This window comes from Hippopotamus amphibius, chromosome 10, assembly GCF_030028045.1.
Source record: "Hippopotamus amphibius kiboko isolate mHipAmp2 chromosome 10, mHipAmp2.hap2, whole genome shotgun sequence".
NCBI classification, from domain to species: domain Eukaryota; kingdom Metazoa; phylum Chordata; class Mammalia; order Artiodactyla; family Hippopotamidae; genus Hippopotamus; species Hippopotamus amphibius.
Window position 1 is genome coordinate 22,506,176 of NC_080195.1, and position 20,617 is coordinate 22,526,792.

At 53.6% G+C, this 20,617-nt stretch overlaps 1 protein-coding gene across 1 annotated transcript; it reads right to left on the bottom strand.

The window, feature by feature from the left end:
* Nucleotides 1-1,632: 1,632 nt before the first annotated feature.
* DUSP4 (dual specificity phosphatase 4) lies at nt 1,633-18,672 on the bottom strand. The gene is made up of 5 exons (XM_057697845.1): nt 17,992-18,672; nt 16,976-17,860; nt 7,537-7,682; nt 6,347-6,566; nt 1,633-5,682 (listed from the first exon to the last, which is right to left on the bottom strand). Exons 2-5 carry the CDS (start codon nt 17,406-17,408, stop codon nt 5,297-5,299), a joined length of 1,185 nt encoding a protein of 394 aa, XP_057553828.1. The 5' UTR covers nt 17,409-17,860; nt 17,992-18,672; the 3' UTR covers nt 1,633-5,296.
* Nucleotides 18,673-20,617: the final 1,945 nt, after the last annotated feature.

Consider the following 20,617-nt stretch of genomic DNA (forward strand, 5'->3'; position numbering starts at 1 on the left):
CCCAGCCAACACTGGCCACAGGAGAGACCCCACCCAGCAGAGCCTTTCCCAGCTTTGTAATCTCCCAAATTCCTGAGCAAAATAGCATGGTTGTTGGTTTACACAGTTAAGTTCTTGGGTAAATTGTTACAATAATAGTGATGTGATCAGAACAATTACCGGCTGTGGGTTGTTGTAACCGCAAGGGATTGAAGGGAAGGGAGGCTCTAGAGGTCAAGCTGTATCAGGCAGTCCTGAAATGGGCTGTAAGTCAGAATCACTTGTGCGAGTTTGTGAAGTCTCAGACTCAATGTCTTAGATGGGCCCAAGAATCTCTATTTTGAAAATAATCTCCTATGAAAATTTTAAAACTATTTTAATCACAATAGTGATAGATGCCCAGTATAAAAGGATATAAATCTTACCCCGCCCCCGCCAACCTTGTGACTCCCCCCCTTTTTTTTTTCCATTTTCCTTCATATTTCTGCACATGTTTCTCCAGGTGAAATCAGGAACATTTTGCCATGTTCCTCCCAAATCCTTTTGGTGTTTTGATTGATATCATATTAAGTGTATAGGTTAATTTATGGAGAAATAATACCTTTTCAATGCTGAGTTTTTTTATCTAAGAACACAGTATGACCTTTGGCTTTTTTCAGGTGTTCTTGCATGTCCCTTGGTAGGGCTTTACCATGTCCATCAGCTAGGTCTTGCCTATCTCTGGTAAAGTTTACTGTAGGCAGTTTATCTTTAAGCTGATATTGTAAACGGGATCTATTACTTCTATTTTATTTTTAACTGATATATTCATATAGGAAAGCTATTGATTTTTTCATGTTACGTGTACAGTCAACCACTAGCTTAATTCTCTCCTTTCTGATGGTTTTTCGAATTATTCCTTGGTGTTTTTCAGGTACATATCATCTGCAAATAATTTGGCCTCCCACTTTCCGAACTGTATACCTCATTTCTTTCCCTTGCTAATTGCATTGGCTAGTGTTTCCAAAATAATGTTAAATAACACCACCACAGTGGAAATGCGTGTTTACTCACCTGCTTTTGGTTTACAATTTGGGAAATTTGTGCCAATGTAATCTAATAGAAGCAATGCCCAGATCAGCATTGGGGAACCACCGACATATCATCTCCATCCGCTTATTTCTTCTATCTGGAAGCATGCTGCTATTTCCACGCTGCAGAACATGAGGGAACATGAGGTCCATAAGATTTCCTCAGATTCTGTGAGCCAGGCTGGAGCCCCTTGTTAGTGATGGGATAACTCCTTGCACAATCTTTGGTTATAGCCCTCGTCACTTGTCCTTTAAGCTGTTTAAGACTGACTTCTCCCACCTGGGAACCATCCTATCCCTCCATCCTGTGCTTGGCATGGAAACTCTCAGATGAAGGGCATTTGTCTCTCATCTTTCACGTCTTGTCTCTCTGACTAGAGAAATCAGGTTCCTAGAGACTCCCATCAGCCTTCTCCTGTCACCGTCCTTGAGTGGTGTTTAGGGAACTCGCTGATCTGACTAGTCCATCTCCACGGGAGATGGTACACACTGCACAAGATTAGCAAATGACCCAGATCTTCCAAGTCATCAGAGCAGCACAGTTTTTCAGGAAAGGATAAACCAAGCCAGAGGTGGTTGAAAATGTATTTATTTTTCTTCAAATGATCTTTTTTTCAAGCAATAAATAAAAATAGACATGTTGACTTTTCTAAAAAACAAAACCAAACAAAAAAAAAAATCCCCTAAACTATATACATCCTACAGAAACACAAGCATATCAAATGTAGAAATGACATCACTCTAAGGATGGGGCTATTTACAGAAGTTACAAGTATTGCATTGCTCTGTCTTGAAGAAGCCTCTTTCTCTTATGACTCAAATTCTCAGGAAGGGCAGGGTCCTCTTCAAAGAGGTGACACTCTCCATCTTTCTTGATAGACAAGGAAAATTTCAAGGAAGAACATCAACATCCAGACACTGTATTCAGTTCCCTAACAACGCTCCACAGATCAGCTGACTTTCGTGAAAGGACGCCTCGTTCAGGTCATATGCCCCCCGAGCTCCTGACGGAGAGCATCTTGTCCCTCAGTGGAGCTGGGACTGGCCCATGAGACCACACTAAACTAGTGACAAACCTCTGGCTGTGGTTTCGGCCAGACAAGCCTGCTCTGTGTAATCAAGACCCAGCCTCCAAGAGCACCCTGCCATCCAGAAAGTAATTTCCCAAACTTGGCTATGCACAGAAAGTACCTGGGGAGCTTTGACACCTGATGCCTGGGTCCCTCCTCCAGAAATCCTGCTGTACTTGGTCTGGGATCACCTGCGAGTAGGGTTTCCAGGCTCCCCAGCTGAGGCTTACAGGGCAGCCAGGGCGAAGCACCACTTTACCAACTGAAGGCTCGGTGGCCCCTCCTGTCTCACAGACCCTTCCCCTCACGTTTGAATCACCCATCCCACCTCCCTTGGCCCATCTTCCCAAGGAATCTACATTTTTTCTCACGGCTTCCCAACCTTGTGGGTAACTCTCTTGAATCAGGCTAGGATGGGCAGCTGAGGGAAATGGCCTCAGGAGGCCACGACTGAGGCTGGGAGCTCCCGGCCACCGGCTCACAGGCGGCTTCAGCCAGATACTGCTCAGAAGAGGCTCCACCAACAACCTTGGGTCACACAGAGATGCCGGGGGGGGAACCAGCAGAATTCTCGTCTCTAAAGAAGATCCAGTGAACGTACTGCCTTTGTCAACAGGACAGTTGATCACTGGTGAAAGTGGCAACGCTTTCCAGTTGCGACAGAAATTTCGTGTCACCAGAAATCACTCCATGGGAGAGACGCCTATGGAAACCCATTGGCCATTTGGACGGACTCTGCGGTGTTGTCTTCATTACAGCTATTCCAAGTCATCAAAGAGGCTTCTGATGGGAGAATAGTGACCCCAAATCCCTGTTTCCAATCCAGCCAATTTCTTATTTGATTTTTAAGAGTTTGGGGGCTGTTACTGAATACAAAGTAAATGGCTTTAAAAATAGTGGTTTGATGTTGTGACAGAAGACTTGAACTGGAAAGCAGGGAAAAGACCTGGCTAGGGTGGGTCCTGGGTAGCTGGAATCCAGTCTGGGAAAGCAGGATGCACAGGTTTTGGCAAACGTACACTCATTCTGTAAAAAGTGACTCTCTTCTAAGCTACTTTCCCTCCCCCCTCAAGCAGTCCTTCCTGCAGGCCTATCTGCTTGCTGGAATCCACACTTTTTCTACTGTACAACCCACTTGACCTCATTTATCACAAAACATGAAGTGACTTCCAGGAATCAAGGAAAAAGTGGCAACATCCAACTGTGCTGTTTCTAAATAGGCCCAGTGTCCAGGAACCCCGACCCCTCCATGCCTCACCCCTAATGATTCAGCCAAGCAGCTCCCGAAGAAGGAGGGGGCCTCGGGCTTCTCTAAAAACAGGATGCAGGAACTCTGACCACACCCAAATGATGCCAACACAGGTTCATGTCTATAGAAGGAAATGTAAAGAACCTGGTCCTGTCTGGGATGTGGGATGAGGAGTATCCCAACACTATGCTGACATTGAGGCTTGATGGGTAAGCAAGAATGTGCATCGCTTAGGTCCTCAGTGGACTAAAAAGAACCCAAAAACAAAACCAAAAAGCATGCTCTCCTTTCTAGACAAGTTTGGAATTACCTCTAACCTGGCACTGGGTAACAACACTTCCACAACACTACAAAGTAAATAACACGTGGTTTGTTCCCTCTTCCCTCCCCCCAAGCCCAACCCACTTCCTTCTTTCCCCAAAAGCCATTCCTCCACTTGGAAAGGCCCCTGAAAATGGCATTATCCCCAGAAAGGATTCTAAGATAGCACTCAAGTGCCCCAGGTGCCTGTCACAGAAGCCCTGCAGCCAGCTCCCCCGCAAAGAGTCTGCCCAACTCCTTACGCTCTTTTGCTTCCATGGCACCTCAAATGGGGTGTCCACTCCCCTCTTTTTATTCAAGATGGCCTTTAAAAATATTCACCTACGCCAGGGATTTTAAGAATGCAAGGATTTGTTGGTGTGCTTCATTCTAAGCAAACCCTCTGAAATTAAAAACCCCAATTTACACAAAAGAGAAAAAAGATGGTGCTTCCACTTCCAAAAGGATCCGTTTCAGGTCTATCTCTCGTTAGCTGGGTTCCCCAATGGCCTTCCCCGATGATTCACTGCAGGAAAATCTGAACTGCACCTAATTTTTTTTAGGAGCACCTTATGTGATTTAGCATTTATCACAGACAATATACAAGTTCTCAGGTCTATGAGAAAAATGCTTCTGCCGCCAAACTGAGTTATTGATCATCAGAAACGGCTGTATTGTTGTGATTTCAAATCGCATCAGTGGTCCATGTGCCCAAGAACCAACTTCAAAAGTACAGCCCACACTCAGTATTCGCGGATGCGGAATCAGCGGATTTGCGCATCCACGGACTTGGGTATCTGCGATGGAAGGAGGGGATGCTGGAACCAACCGCCCGCGGAAACCCAGGGAGACTGTAACAAAAAAACAGTCCCTTCCTTCCCTCCTCCTCCCACTTCACCCTGCCCGGTTCTCAGCGGTAACAAATGCAAGCTGATCTGCTGTGACGTCTGCATGCTGTTGAGCTCCGCTGATCCACACTAACATAAATATATTCTAAATTCAGTATCACTAGACACTTTGTACTCACATACTGAGGAAATTCTTAATAAATACTTTTATTTATTATTAAGCATAATAATTCACCCGTTGGTGGTGACTGAAGGAAAACCATGTCCTAAAAGATTTCTTTAAAAAAAAAAAAATCCTGTTAACTACAACAACAAAAGGACCGAGCACACAGAACCAGGCACTTCTGGCAAACTCATTTTTATCTTGTCCCTTCTCTTCCGTGCCCTCCCCCCTCCCCCTCCCCCTAAATAAAACTGGGTGGGCACATTTGCCAGGATCTGTGGGTTTCCTAACTTCAAGCCTTACTGCTTAAAAAAATGAGGTAAGAAATTCCTATCTGAAAAGTAAAACTGACACACAAACCAAAACCCAGGTCTTCCCTGCCTGCCGAGGAAGCCATTATTGCTCTAAGTTGGAGTGTTTTGTTTGTTTGCGTTAAATATGTATTCGAGGTCCTTATTGCCATTCTAGCTGGCCCCACGGTTGGCCAAGGAGAGATGGATGGGAGGAGCTTGGTCGCCGGGCCTCTGCGGGTCAGTCCCGACCTGCTGCCCGCACAGGGCCGCACCCAACCTGGGCTGCGAGCCGACTGGTTTGCGGGGGGCGGGCTCCGAGCGGCTCTAACAGCTGGGGGAGGTGGTGATGGGGCTGTGCAGGTAGGGCAGGCTGCTGGGGGCCGGGTGCACCCCCACGGAGACCGGGAAGCTGAAGACGAACTGCGACGTGGGGGTGGGGGTGGCCTTGCCCCGCTCGCGCAGGGGCCCCGACGGGCTGGCGGCCTCCACGGAGCAGGACGTGGCCAGCACCTGCGACTCGAACTGCAGCAGCTGCCCCATGAAGCTGAAGTTGGGCGAGATGATACTCCGCCGCTGCTTGACGAACTCGAAGGCCTCCTCCAGCCTCACGCGCTTCTTCATCATCAGGTAGGCCAAGCAGATGGTGGCCGAGCGCGAGATGCCGGCCTGGCAGTGCACCAGCACGCGCCCGCGGCAGTCCTTCACCGCATCTGGGGCAGAGAGCGAGCGGCGCGCCGTTAGTGCCCGCGCGTCCCCATCCTGCCCTGAGGGCGGCTGCACGTGGCCTCAGCTGGACCAGGCTTTGGGGGAGGACTCGAGAAGGGGGGTGGGGCCCTCCCGCCGAACCACTTAAGGAACAGCCCTCCCAGGCCGGGCGGGGAGGAAATCCACGGGGGAGGGACTCTAGAATTCCACCCCTTCTAGGGTATTTTGGAGACTTAAGCGAACAAGCGTACTAGGTTAGGAAATATGCCTGCTAAAGCCGGTGCAATCCCGGCACACGTCAAAGGATTTTTTCGTTTGCAGGAACAAAAGCAATGACCCAATTCTCCCTTTGTCTTCCTCCCCATCCACAATGTATTATTCTCTTGGCACCTGGGACGTCCAAGAAAAAGGTTCTTGGCTCTGTGCGGTTTGTGTAAGTCCATCATTCTGTCCCTGCCCGACATAGCACCCCACGGGCAAGCCTTCCTACTGAGGAGGGGAAACAGGCACCCCCGGATATAGCCCTTCCTAAGTCCATCCTTCGACATACAGTTACAAGTGGTTCCCTCTTCCCTCCCATACTCCCTGCACTGGCCTGGGGCCCAGCATCCTGGCCTTGGACCCAGCACCCTGCCCTTGGGCCCAGCACCCTGGCCAGAGGGAGCCTACCAATGTACTCGATGGCCTCCATGAACCAGGAGCTGATGTCGGCCTTGTGGTTGTCCTCCACAGGGATGCACTTGTACTGATAGTGTCCTTCAAAGTGGTTCGGGCAGTCGGAGGAGACGTTCAACAAGGCCGTGATCCCCAGGGTGTCCAGCATGTCTCTCCGGGCCGCGTGATAGGCGCTGCCGAGGTAGAGGAAGGGAAGGATCTCCACGGGACCGCCCTGCACCAGAAAGGGAAAACAAAGCCCGCCCCGCCAAACATCAGAAGTGTAAGACAACCGGGCGGAGGGCTGGGGTGGTGGGACGGGGAGAGGGAAGGCAGCCTGAGGTGGGCTTTCACGGGCCCTCAGCTTTCACCTGCCTGTGGGTCCAGCCCCTCCAGGTTTCCCTGTGTCCTGCTGGGGCTCCGGGAGGCAGCGATGGGCTCAGTGGGACTTCCCTGGCCTTTATGCTCTGCTGTGGGCCCCACCTGCTGGTTCAAGCAGCTCACCTCCCCCGTGACAAATGAAGCTGGCCCTGCCCCACTGTGATGTGACGAGCGTACACCTGCTACCACTAAGCTACCTGTTGTGTGGCTTGGGTACTTATTTGGTCGGATCCGTCTTCACTCGGCACAACAAAAACAGACACCACATTGGCCCCACAGACAAGAGGAGGGATCCTGGCAAAATGAGGTAATGTTGGCTTCCCTAATGACATTCTCCTGGGTCAGATCCACACAAGGGATCTGGGATTTGGGGAGTGGGGTTGCTGGACTCCATAAATTCACTCCGTCTCCATCTAAGGGGAATGGCTGGAAGGGGTGGGCTTGTAAGAATGTAGTGGCATAAGCTGGTTTTCTTGGGAGGAGAGTTGGCTGACCATTTACGTCCATTTAGCATTTACGATTAGCTCGTGGGGGGGGGTGGACAGCTCGTATGTTGGGAACTGGGGCTGGGGTCTCAGCTTCCTGCAGAGCAGCCCACACACGTCTGGCCTCCTTGCATGTCTGCACATAACTCCAGAGGCTAAGTCAGGGACGTATATCTTTATATTCTTCTCTTAAGTGAGGATAATAAGAGAGGGAAGGGGAAGAAGTCCAAGGAATAATGGACTCCACCTAACAGCGCACCCCAGTACTCAGGGTTCAACTCATTCTCCCCAGACTGAGGCACTGCGTCCAAGGCCTTTGACATGCAGAACTCTGCGCACCTGGTCGTGCAGCGGGGTGCCGCAGGAGCTGCAGCCCTGGTCCAAGGACTCGGCCGTGCTCTGGGGCACAGCAGGTGGGATGGCTGCCAGGGCCTTGGTTTTGGAACAGAATTCCGGGTACTCGGAGGAGAACCTCTCATAGCCACCTGTGAGAGAAAGGAAAAGATGCTTGGGGTTAATGGGGTCACTGAACTAGCAGGAAATCAGACAGAACTTGCATCCTCCCCCTGACTGAGGATTACTGTTGGGAAGCTGGGGCTGGTTGCACCTACATGTACCACTGGGTGGCGCTGTGGGCCCAGAGAGCATGGCTACGGAGACCCTTTGCCCAGAGATGCAGAGACTACATTCGTCCAAGACTGCATCCTGAAGCCTGGAAGAAAAGCTTTAGGGACAAGACTTTGGTTTGGGATGCAGATACACAAAGGAGGATGTGCGGGGGAAATGAAGAAGGGAGGCTTTCTTTACAGTGATGACAAAGAAAGAGGGAATAGCCACTGGGGGTTTCCACGAGCACTAAGGCAGCCCACAGCTGGGCCCTGGGACCTACAAAGATGTCATTCCTCACCTCCAGCCCTTCTTTTAGAGAGGTTCTCCAACATGGGAGAGAATAAAAACTATTACCCTGGCACTGGCCCTTATGGACCTCAGCAACAGAACAGATGCCAATTTCAAGGCCTCATGAACAGCTGTTATGCAGACATGGGGCCAAAATGAGAGGAAATGGGCTTAAATCTAAATAAATCCCTCTCGCTACATACAGGTTTGGGGCAAGGGAGGATTTCCTGACCTGAGAGGTGCTAAGCCCTAGAATGGTTCTCTGCGGGATCATCTTCCGGGGAAGGGAGGTCGTTTAAGTAAAAAAGAGATAAACGGCCAACTTCTGTGAAACAGTGTTAGTGCCATCCAGGAAAGGGCCGGCTGGGCGGGGGCGGGCAGTGGTGGGCAGGGAAACACACTAAGGAGAGACACATTCAGCCTGTATCTCTGATTTTTCTTGTGATCTCTGGGACTTTACTTGGCAGGAAACTTACCATCTATTGTCAAGGTTTGGCCCTGCTTGTATTTTTATTTTGCAGTTTTCTGTTGGACCAAAAATGGATCATAAATGAATTCATTAGGGTCTGCAGGTTGTGGAACGACCGCCCAACTGAGGGTCATGTAGGCAGCCAGCCCGTTAGGTCTTTGTGACTAAGCGGTAGGGTGGGTGCCACTGTTCCCGATCGCCAGTGTTCAAGGCAGTTTTCCAACATGTGACAGTTAGTCACTTGCTTGCCCCGAATCCCAACCCTAGAAAGGACCGCTTTGGAGAGGGAAGAATATGATGTCCGCCACATCATAAGGCTTCCAGAAACAGGGCAGACATTTTTTCCTCTCTGACTGGAGGCTTCCTAGTCCCGCCCCCCCTCAGGCTATAAATGGATGTTTCTCTGGTCCCAGACCGCGCTGAGTCAGAAGGACCAGCCTCCCTGGAGGGAAAACCTGCTAGAGGGGCTGGTACCACCCGCTTCAGATGTGCTAGTGGCCTTAGTGGACTTGTGTCACGGGAGCAGCCTGCCTCCCACAATCACCCCATCTGTCCCCTCTTCCCTGTGAAGCTGTAAACACCGCTGCCCCACACGCAGTGGGTGGGGGAGGAAGAGCCTGCAAGTGCCTTTAGCTGAAGACCCTATGATGGGCGCCTGGGATGGGAAACTTCCAGAAATGCTGCCCTCTGGAGAAAGTGGAAGGAGAAGTGGGTCAGTCAACAAACTGAGGTTGCTCATCCATAGGAAAAGCCAGCACGTGTCACTCGTTAGACTTCGAGAGGATTTGAAATTTTTTTTAAGTAAAATGATCTGTTCATTACATAATGTGAGCTATTCAGATACATTTTTTTTCAGAGATGTAAGGCATGAGTGGTGCCCTCCAAAAGCTCATCGCCTAGACAGGCGGGCCAGCGGAGTCACAGGAGGGCCAGGGCCAGGCTCCAAGGTCACAGAGGAAGAGCTGCAGAAGCCGAGGAAGCTCAGAGTGCTGGAGAGAATGTTCTTCCTGCCGCTGAGAAGGCACAGGACAGGGCACCAGACTGAAGTCCTGAAAGAGCCAGTCAGACCCCCAGGTCTGGTTGAATGCCAGCCCTGTGAGTCATCGGCTCTGCAGCCTGGGGCCGTCACTGAGCCTCCTCCTCATCTATAAGATGTGATGAAACTTCCAGGCTGGGGGTCTCCTGTGAGGACTGACTGCAACAATCAGTGCTCTTGCACCTGGCCTCAGGGAGACGCGCAACGGAGGTTTCCTTTTTTGGCACCTACAGGGGACTCCAGCTTTACTGGCAACTTCTCAGACCCCAGACAGCTTTCTCCTCCTGGGCTTTACGTATTTTTTCCGATAGGCATCTTGAGAGCTGGCAGTTAGACAGCAGAAGAACAGGTACTGGGCACTTCCTGAGCCCTGCATCCCCTGCGCAGTCAGGGACATCTCCAACTCCCAGGGTCGACCGTCAGTCAGTTGGGGGTGCGGGAGGGCAGCAGAACCCTCGGAGGGGAGGGGTCCGAGCCCAAGGCTGACCCTGGGGGTGTGGTGGGTGGGGGAGAGTGCAGACGGCCCAGAGGCCAGACCAGGCCTGAGGGGGGCTGTTCGTCGTCACCCGAGGCTGCTCACAATAGGACAGAGGGACAGCAGTGGTAAAGGAAAAGGCTCACTACAAAGAAGCCGAAAAATTATTACTGAAAAGTCCGTTCCCTCTGGGGGATTTTCAAAGAACAAGCAGAAAGGAACTAAGTGAAGAAGCATATTCGTTCAAGGGACAGGAGCAAGGGGAGGGTGGCGTCCCTGACGTGGCAGCAATGGAAAAGGTTTTCCCTCCTGAGCCACTGCTAGCTTTGGGGAGTCTGCGGCTGGTAGTTACAAGGAGCATCACCAAAGGACCTCCTTCTGTGGCTAAGGAGCTGCACTCAGGTCAGGACCTAGGATGAGTAGACTGTGCTCTGGGGGCGCCTGGAGCTTACAGACAGGCGGTGCAGATACAGGAGTGCAGGTCAGGGACCATTCAGGCCACACCCAGGTATCCCATTCGTGTTAATAAAAACGATAGAACGTTTCCTCTTAAAAGGAAATCTTCATTATGTGTCAGGCTCTTCCCACACAGGTAACTAGCCAGCAGCCCCGGAGGAGGGCGAGCCTAGCCCCAGTTTTACAGCAGAAACTGAGGTGCAAGGTAGCATTCAGCCCACAGAAGAGGCCTCACAGCCACTCTGAACCTGGACATCAGGAGCCCACCCTGCTGCTCGCCCACTGTTGCCTGCCTGGTGGTCCTTCTCTAGGGGGCTCGCCTGCTGGTTTCATCACGCGAAGAAAGAATTCTCATGCAGAGACAGAAAGGATGTGAACGAGACACTGCGGACACTTCACTGAACTCTGCTTCTTACCAGTGTCTTTCTAACTCCAGGTAGTCATGGCGGAGTCGTGACCAGCGTTTTTATATTTAATGAACTAGAACAGAAACTACTTGAATGCACTGCATTTACAGAGGGTATAATTTCACGGCACTCTGGTTTCCGAGTGACGGTCCCCGTCACACGGACTTCAGCTAAAGGCACGTGCTGGCTCTTCTTCCCCTTCACACACTACATTTACTGCAGCCCGCGTGCAGCACGAGCCCCGTCAGTGTAAGGGCTACCTACAGACACCTGGCCAGATGATGCGCTATTGGAGGGTACCACTCATGTCTTACATCTCTTGGGGAAAAAATTTACTTTAATAGCTCAAATTATGTAATAAACACACAGATCATTTTACATTTAAAAAATTCAAATCCTCTAGAAGTATACAGAGTAGCCCTATACTGGGTCATGGCAGAAATGAAACCGAATTTCTTATGGCGGGTGGGGTTGAAGAAGACGGCTCCTGGTCCTCTCTCCTCGGTGCCTCCCTTCCCAGCCCACATCTGTGCAGGTACCACAGCCACGGCCCTTTCAGTGAAGAGCTAGATTTAGATGTCCAAGTTTTATCCAAAACTCATGAGAGGGAAAGCTTACTGCTATCGTAGACCCGGTGGGGAGGGCTCTACCCCGTGACCCCTGCAGATGTGCAGGGAGCACAGGACAGACAGATGTGGAGGAGTCCGAGCTCCGACTGTGGGAGCCCAGCTAACACATTCTCCCTTCTAAGCCCTGTTTTCCACCCTCAAAAATGTAAGGATTCCAGACAGTATCATCTTTAAGTTCCAATATTCTGTAATCCTGAATGTCCACAAACTACTGATTTGCAAACTACAAACTGACAGCAGGTGCCTCAAGACCTGTATTTCCATCTTCTGAACACATTTTCACAACACACGTGCCAATGATTCCCACCTGGTTTTTCCTACATCCCATTGCATGTAATTCCGTAACAGATACGCTAATTTTGACCTGTTTTTCTCATGTTCTTATTTAATAATATACCTTCTAGTCTTAAAGCTCTCATTTTCTCATCTTCATTTTAAAACTTGAGGGTCTGGGGGGCGGGGGAGAAAGGACTATAATTTTCCGCCCAACTTCCTTGAGGAATAACTACATCTACAGTTCCATTCTGTGTTCTTTTCGTTTCCTCGCACAGACAGCAAGACAATTTTCAAAGTTTACAGGAACTTGGAAAACTGGTTGGCCTCCTGCTCCTGCAGGGGTAGGAGAGAATATGTGAGAAAGCCCTCTGGAAAGGGCTGGTGTAGTGCTGGGAGTCTCACAGACTCCTAACGGGGTCTGTGATGGGAAAGACTGTCTCTTGCTGGTGACGATGGTCATGGATCTTAACGTGGCTGCCAGTTTTTCCCCCATGACCCTCTCTGAGCTCAGAATATCACCTGTTCACAGACAGGGCTCATGGCCTCGCTCTCTCGGGACAGCTTAAGTGCAAGGCAAATGCTGCCCAGCAGGCAAGTCTGGGGACATTTGAAGGTCCTTTGGCTTTGCGAACTGCCCTTGATGTGGGTGTTGCCCTAGTAAGTGCCCCTATAAATGCTGAGCAGTATTTCCAGTTTACCTAAGTGGCCTTCTCACCTCGGGGCTCCACGCCAAGACCTCTGTCCGGGGCCAGCTGGCTGACACCGGAGGCCACATTCAGGCTGGACCTGGTTTGCAGCCCCTCCCCGTCCTTCTGTGCTATCTGCTCCGTTCAGCAAGCCTGCTTCCGCTGAGAGTCTACATTTCTTCCTCTCAAACTTCCTCTTTGTTAGACGGGAACTGCCTCCCGGTAAAGAAACCAGCTATCTGGTTTCAGATGTTCTGATTTTTTCAAGGAATTTCTTTGGCACCTTAAAAAGGCCACTCTTTCTCCTCTCTGAGTTCTTTGTGCAGCCCACCTTGGCAGAAACAGACCACCTTTCCTGTAAGGATCCGGGACAAGTCCAAGGGAACTGTGATGGGCTTACTGATGATCCATCAGTCACTCTTAATTTACACCTAATTACACCCTATCTTTAGTTGCTTTTATTGGTTGGAATCATCCAGTTCAAATGATGCAAAGAGTAGTGAGTTTGCTTTGTTCCTTTTAATTTTTTAAGGCCTTATATTAGGGGTTAAGAATTACCTTTAAGGCCTACCTTTTTTCTTTTTTTAAAAATTCTAACAATTCTTGGTTGTCATGGGCATTGCATCCTGTTTGCAAAGAGAAAAGCCAGTCCTTTTGCCTTTGGATGAAAGAGATGTTCAACCTTAGCATCCCCCAGGACTCTGCTGTGTTTGATGCCACTGACCTGGAAATGAGGATGGACAGTGCAAAAGGACACAGAGAGAGAAAAGACAGAAGACAGCCACCTGAACCCCACCCAGAGCATTCATTATGGGCCTTAGTGGCTGTTTGCACAGAAAGTATAATCTGTATGATCAGACTTAGGGACTATGGGGTAGGTGACTTCCAACCTGGAAGGAGAGGCTGGAGTATCTAGTTGATCTTCCCAATTTCTCAAAAAGATCATGGGCTGAGATGAATTTTAGATAGCAGGAAAAGTAAGATAATGTTTTTATACCTGAGATTTTCTGCCTAACAGACTGCTTTGTTATCTGGAGAATGTGGGAGGTAAAGAAAGACTACTATTAGGGTAAGGAAATGCTCTTTTTGTCTTTCTCTACTGACCCAGGGCAGGTGGCATGGGAGGAGCTATCTAAAACCCTTATCCAAGGATGTATGAAGGACAGAAAAAGGGATTTCAAAGGAGATGTGTACTGTAATAAAATCTGAAAAGCTAAAATTTCTAAACTGTCCATAAAAATGCCTTACAGAATTTTAAATAAAATGAGCTAAAAAAGAAAAAAAAAGTTTATCCCAATGGGAAGCTTTTACTAGCCAAAAGACCAACAAAATGTACTGATTTGGGTTACTGCTTTTAGCACACCCTCAGTAATAGTAGGAAATGTAAAGGCCAGATAGTATTTCATTGATAGTACGTAAAGTTTTCTCTTAACTATGAGTTCTTTCTTGTGGCATTAGTTATTAACTACCTGCAATGAGTAGCCAACTGCCCTTCAAAGGGGCAAAAATAGAAAAAGAGGCTTTTTTAAATGCGATTAATGGGTAGGATTTGATAGCCTGTGGCCAGGAAGGGCAAAAGAACTTCTGAAAATACCCAGCTGTTTTTGCTGTCTCTCCAGGCTGAAAGACATCAACTATCAGTCTCCCACTGGTTTAACGTCCGACCACTTTCACTCCACACCCAGCACCACGCATGAAATGAGACGTACAGAAAGGCCCGTTGGCTGCAAGATAAACGGAACAACTCCGGTGGGAAAAAAATTACCCAAATCACCCAATCCCTAATCAATCCAGGCATTTACTAAACATAATCTAAGGGGGTTGTCTCCCCCTATTTTCCTTTAGTTCTCTGCCCCCAAGGCCCCCTGCCCTGAGCCACACTTCCTGCTGTTCCACTGGCCTCTCCAAGGAGCAGAGTGCCTGAGTGCCTGTCCTCCCCCAGAGGCACCTTCCCACAGCGCTGGGGGAGGAGACGACGCCAATGTCTTTCTGCCCTCCCTACGGATGCCTCTTCAGTAGACGGCAAGGAGGAAGAGTGTGCAGACCACCTCTGCTTAGCACAGAAATGAAACATGAGCTAAGTTGAATAGAATATGACCCAGTTAATCTCAGATGTTCTACCACCACTGCAGAACAAGCTGGAAGGAGCCCCCCCATCTCTGTGAATTTTAGGCGGCTGCTTCCAAAGGCAGGCTCCCTTTGCTTAGAAACACCCAGCTGAACCTCTCCTGGCTTCTCCCAGGGGGGCCTGTTCCTGAAGAGAGAGAAGTTCCACCCCACAGTCCAGGCCTAGACACTTTCCAGCCTCAGAGGATGCGGACTTTGCGAGGCAGCGGGACGTCCTCCCTGACCGCATCAGGGCAGACAACAGGAGGCAGTGCAGGCCTCTGGAGGAAACAGCCCTTAACATACTCCTTTTCCGTGGGCCAGGCATCTCGCCAACCGCCAGGGGACTGTCGTTTTGTCCAGAGGCTGCCCGTCCTACGCAGCCTTCACGTTAGCATTTGCCTCGCGCCTGGCAGCCGGTCCGCGGGGCGGCTCTCGGTACAGGTCTGGCTCAGGGTTCTCCCAGCGGGATTCGGGGGAACCAGGGAGGAGCCGCGAGCCCGAGGAGGAAGCCTTAACCATCTGCCTCCCCGGGATCTGCGCTCCCGGAAACCCTAGGGCGGTCCTATTCAGATTTCTTCCAGGAAGAAAAACAAAACGAACCCAGGCTCCACGTGCGTCTGCCCTACCTCGAGAAGGGTGCTGGGTTCAGGGGCCGCGAAGGCAGGCGCGCGATCGGGCTCCAAGTCAGGAGCGATCGAGGTGAGCGCCGCACCGAGAATACCCCGGCCAGACCCTGCCATCGAAGGGGCTTTCGTCCCAGAGAAATTTCCCTCATCCTCACCACGAGCGCCAGCACCAAGAGCCCGGACCCCACCGCGGCGCTCTACCTGGCCCGGGGCCGCGGGGCTCCCGGCACAGCTCGGCGCCAGGGCAGGCGGGGCCCCCGGGCCCCCGCGCCCCGCGCGCCCAGCTTAGCGGCCGATCCTTCCGGTGCAAGGCCCTTCCTGGCACTTTCCCTTAAAGCGCTGGGAGGAGCAGGGAGGAGCGCTGGGCTCCATCGGAGGTGCCAAAGGCCGCCCTCGCAGAGAAAGAAAAATCAGCAAAATCGCCTTAGTAGTTCAACCAAAGGTCAACAGCAGCATTTCCCCAGCAGCTGACAGGTCAAATGGCCAGGAAACAACTGCCGAGAACAAAGCCCCCCGCTGTTCGTGGGGGCAAGCCCGGCCCGCCGGCTCTGAGCAGTGTTGTTGTGCTTTTTGGAAGAGGCGGTGGGGAGAGGTTTCCGCCGCGCCTCCCGCCCCATCTCCCTTCCTCTCGGGTGAGCGGGTCCGGAGAGGACAGGGCAGGAGGGAGGGGGCCAGGGGCGCCGACAGGGAAAGGGGAGGCTCTTTGATGGCCGGGGTCCGAAACGCCTCTCGGCTTCGGAAGTCAGCACCCGCCGCCGGCGAAGGAATGCGCGGAATGCGGCGCGGGAGAAAGGGGTGCCGCGCAGCAGGGCCCCAAGCCACAGGCCAGCTCCCGGCCGCCCGACACAGCCCGGCAGGTGCTGTCGGCGCCCCCGTGCCTCCAGGTACTTGGGTAGCCCTCGACTCTTTCGGGGTTTCCGACTTGCGGATTTGACAAGACCTCCCCCCTCCAAGAGTTTCGCACTTAAGCGCGCGCCGCCATCTGAGAGTCGAGTCTGAACAAAAGGTCGTACTTCTCCGCTGCCTCAATTTAAGAGGCCCGGTCCCGCCTTGCGATTCCCCCAATACTCGGACCTCCCGCCCCCCGCTCCGGAGCCTGGGTCCAGCCCGAGGCGGGAGGGGCTGGCCACCTTCCAGGTGGAGCTCGGAGTTGGGCAGCAGGAGAGGAGATACAGATCGCTCCACACCATGCCCCGCAAGACCTTCGTTTTTGCATTTACGAGGGGCTGGTTTCCAGTAGGACCCGCAGGGCCATCCCATCCCGGCGCTCACCCTCCTTTACCCGCTTCCCCACGCCTCGGGATCTCTGGGTCGGACTCAGTGTGGGGCCCCGACACGCCAAACCAACAGGCCTAACCTGCCCCCCACCTCCCGCACTGTGGCACTTGGGAGCACTTCCCTGGATTCGAAGGTGGGCAACGCAGTTGAGTCTCTTCGCCCGAAAGGCCAGACCGTTAGTGGCTATAAACAAACTCAGAATCGCAGGGAAGGGTCCGGAATTTCAGGTGACGGGAGCCCTCACTGTCTCTGAGGACTTCATGAGCCCGCGCTTGCACACAAACGCACAGAAACCAATACGCACAAAGGAGAGCGCGGGGCGACCCCGCAGCAAGAGTCCCTCCAGGCACTTCTCCTGCCCACTAAGGCGCAGGCCGCCGAGCCCTGCCGCATCGACCCTCTAGCTCGCGCCCGGCGGCGGCGCCGGCGTTTACCTTTGAGCAGGCAGATGTCGGTGCGCTCGGCGTTACGTCGCAGCGCCTGCACCACCAGTGACACGGTGCTGTCCTCGCGGAGGCTCTCGGCGCGCGGACTGCGCTCGTCGTAGACGATGACGGCGGAGTAGAGGCCGGAGCGCAGGCGGGCGCGGACCTCCTCCTCTGCGGGCAGGATCTGCTCCAGGCTCACCGAGCCCTTGGCGCGCCGCCGCACGATGGTGTTGCAGCGCACGTTGACCGAGCCTCGGATGTAGCCGGCGCTGTGCGCCAGGAACGGTCTGCAGTCCAGCAGCAGGCACTTGCCGCCGCTCAGCAGCCCCAGAGCGCCGTGGCTGCCGCTGCCGCCCGCGCCGCCGCCGTTCTCGTCCCGGTTCATCAGCCTTTTGAGCACGCTGCAGTCCATCTCCCGAAGCTCCTCCACCGTCACCATGGTCGCCGGGAACCGCGGCTGCTGGGCGCGCGAGGAGGCGAAGGACGCCCGGGCCAGCTGGGCTGCAGGAAGGGGCGAGCGGGGGCTAAAGGACGGTGCGGGCAGAAGTGGCCGCAAACTTGGCCCCTAGGGGCTCCCACGGCCGAACCTCTTCTCCCCGGTCCCCTTCCTCCCGCAGCTTCGCGGTTACATAGCAGTCCGAGCGGCCTCGGGCGCCAGGCAGCACGGTGCCAAGGGGGAGGTGGTGGTGCAGGGGAGTGTGTTTACGGGAGAGGACCGAGGGTTCCCTTCTGCGGTCGCCTCTATTGTATTTTGCCCGCGGTGCTGCTCCTGCCGCCGCCGGCGCTGCCGTCCCGGCCGCCGTTCCCCACGAGCCGCCGGAGCTCCGAGCTCTGCCTCAGCCAGAGTTTCCTCTCCTCGGCTTATAGATTTGTTAATGCTCCTCTTCTCTCCTCAGGGAGGGGGCAGATGCATTACTACCTCGCGGGGCCCCGCCTCTTTCCATTCCGGGCCGCGAGCCCCGCTCCGCCCCCCGCGCTCCCTCCCCGCCCCCTCGCGGCTCCCCCCGCCCCCCGGGTCCTACCCGCTCCGCCCGCCCCGGCGCTTGAATGGAGTGCCGGCCGCTCGCGCCCGGTCACGGGGACGCGACGTCACAAAGAGCGGAGTAAACAGGGCGCGCGGCGCTCGCCGCCAGGCCCATTCATAAAACCAAGACCTAGAGGAAGAGGGAGGAGGCCTCCGACCCGCGGGCGAGCGGCAGCGCCCGGACTTTCTGAATGGAGCTTGGCGGCGCCTCTCCCCGGCCTCCGCGGCGCGCGTCCAGCCAGATCCGAGTCGCCGTGCAGCCACCGCAGCCCGCCGCGGTGGTGGCGGCGGCGACCCGCGGGGAAAAAATCGCCAGCCGAGGAGCCGGCCTAGCGAAGGCCCGGGCTCGGTTTTGAGATTTTATCCTTCTTTAACCCGCGTGCTTTCCCCCTTACCAGCCTCGCAGGGTTCCCCCACGTACCCAAGGGGACTGGGGAACGCCGCACCGCAGCCCAACCGGCCCTCCTCGTCCCAGGCTTCCGGAGTGCGTTCGGCTCGCCAGGCATTTTTTCTGTTGCGATTCCTCAGACATTAGCTTCTGCTTTAGCCTGATCGATTTTCATCCTAAACCATTAAGTCAGCCTTACAGTTTCCCGAGGAACGTGGGCAACCCCGAACTCAGAAGATGAAAGAGAAAGCCCTCCCGCCCCGAAGCCCAGTAATAGAAGTGAAGTGTTGAGTTTGTTGCTTTACGACCCAGAGGGAGGCATTAATTGAATCCGGAATGTTGTTCCCAAGGAGGAAGGCGGGAGTGCCACTCCCTTCCTTCCACGCTTCCTAAAGATGTTTATTTAACCCTGATTGGCGGGGGGGGGGGGGAGGGAAACCCGACGTTTTCGGCTTTTGGAAAAGTCCTCACCCCGTCTTGTACTCGTGTGAATTGTCTTCTCAGGAAATGACAATTAGGCTCCACATTTGACGCGAAGCTAGACCCCCGAGAAATCGACGCATAAGGGATTTAATACGCTCCAGGGCCGATTCAGGTTTCTTTGCATCCCTCCTTCCACGTCAGGTCGCCTTTTTCCCGCCCCCGCTTTTACTTATGCATTTAATTTCCCAGAGGCCGCTTTGGGCAGGGGGTGTGTGCGCGCCGCGGTAGGGACAAGGCAGAAGCCAAAAATTATTCGCCCGACATCTTGCCAAGTCTTGTTAGTGAGAATTAACCACCGAGCGGGGAATGACAGGGCTCGCCCGGCGCCTCGGCGGCAGCGGGGTCGACTCTTCCACTCCAGGTCGACCGAGGCAACAAGGGCTGCTGGACGCGCGGGGTCCCTCCCTCCCCCGACTCGGCCTTCCGCTCCGCCTTTGTTCCCCGGGGAGCGGCTCTCCGGAGCTGTCACCTCCGGGCCCCAGGGCCACCCGTCCACTCCCCAGCCCGGCCTCGGCGGCGGCCTCCACTTCCGAGACTTACGACCCCGCGATCCTCTCCCGCTGCGCCCGGGCTCCCGGACCCCCGACCCAAGCTGCGTGCGCTGCGAGGAGCGCCGCTCACCCGTAGGGATCCTCTTTCTTACCTCCGGCTCCAAAATGACTCTGCAATGTACCGATCCCATCTCTATTTAGAATTTACTATTTTGTTCATCGTGGGCTTTTTTGGGGGGGGAAGGTCCCTAATTTTAATTGTTTACAGCATTACATTAAGATATTTATTTTGACCACTGACTTTCGGGCTCCCGCTGACATGGCACGCCTTACGCGCGTGCTCACTCTAGTCCCGGGCCTGGAGGGGCCACCACTGCGGACCCACCGAGGCCGCGGGGCACTGCGGAGGGGAGGTCAGCGGTCAGAGGCTCGCTGCTTGGCTTCTCCGCTGGGAAGGGGTCTGTACTCCCTCCAAGGGCCTCTGTCCGGTTTCTCACGTGCTGAGGTGGTCGTGAGGCTCTGTGTAAAGACGCACACCAGGAGCTCGCCCTTTCCAAGGAGCCCTCATGCCCCGACAGTCCTCCGCTTTCCCGGGCCGCTCTCAGGCAGCCCAGGAATCCGGCCCTTGCCAGGCCTGCTTCCAGAAAAACGCCGTTGCCTTTACAAGGGCTTTGAACTGGATCTATCGTGGAAGAGCCTCTCAGTCGGCGGCACGTCCGGCACAATTGCGCACGTGTCGCAGGAGCTGGGAGACGTCCCCCGGCCGCACCCGGCGCGCTCTGCTAGCCTTTGTCTCCCCTGCTTCGGGGGCGCCTCCCCGCCCGCCTGACCCCCGCCCAGCGCTCACGTGGCCCGTAAATAACAGGCACATCCGGGGGGAGGAAAGTGCCCACCGAACAAAGGCTTGCTTTCTGCACCTGACAGTAATCCGCGGTGGCAAAGCCGGTAAATCCCACAGGCAATTCACACGGAAGGGGGCGTGGGCGGGCGCGTGTGAGTGTGTGTGTGTCCACGTGCGCGCGCCCGCGCCTGCGCGCCGGCTCTCCGGTGGAGACCCGCATGTCCCGCTCCAAGTATTTAAGCTAAGAGCGGCTTGCTTTACGAACGCGAATGCCTGATTTATTTTTAAAAGATTGGGAAAAAAAAAATCCTCTCCCTTCAAGTCAGGATTTAGCTCTCAGTTGTGCGAATTTCAGCCGAGATTTCAATTTTATATTTATCCGGGTCCTCTGTAAACACCCTAGATAATTGTTTTAATTTTA

Excerpts from the sequence above, each read along its gene's own strand:
- DUSP4 (XM_057697845.1), bottom strand. The coding sequence starts at position 17,408 with ATGGTGACGGTGGAGGAGCTTCGGGAGATGGACTGCAGCGTGCTCAAA. Across the intron at positions 7,683-16,975 it reads CGACATCTGCCTGCTCAAAG|GTGGCTATGAGAGGTTCTCC; the intron begins GTAAACGCCGGC and ends TTTCTCTCACAG. Across the intron at positions 5,683-6,346 it reads GGAGGCCATCGAGTACATTG|ATGCGGTGAAGGACTGCCGC; the intron begins GTAGGCTCCCTC and ends TCTCTGCCCCAG.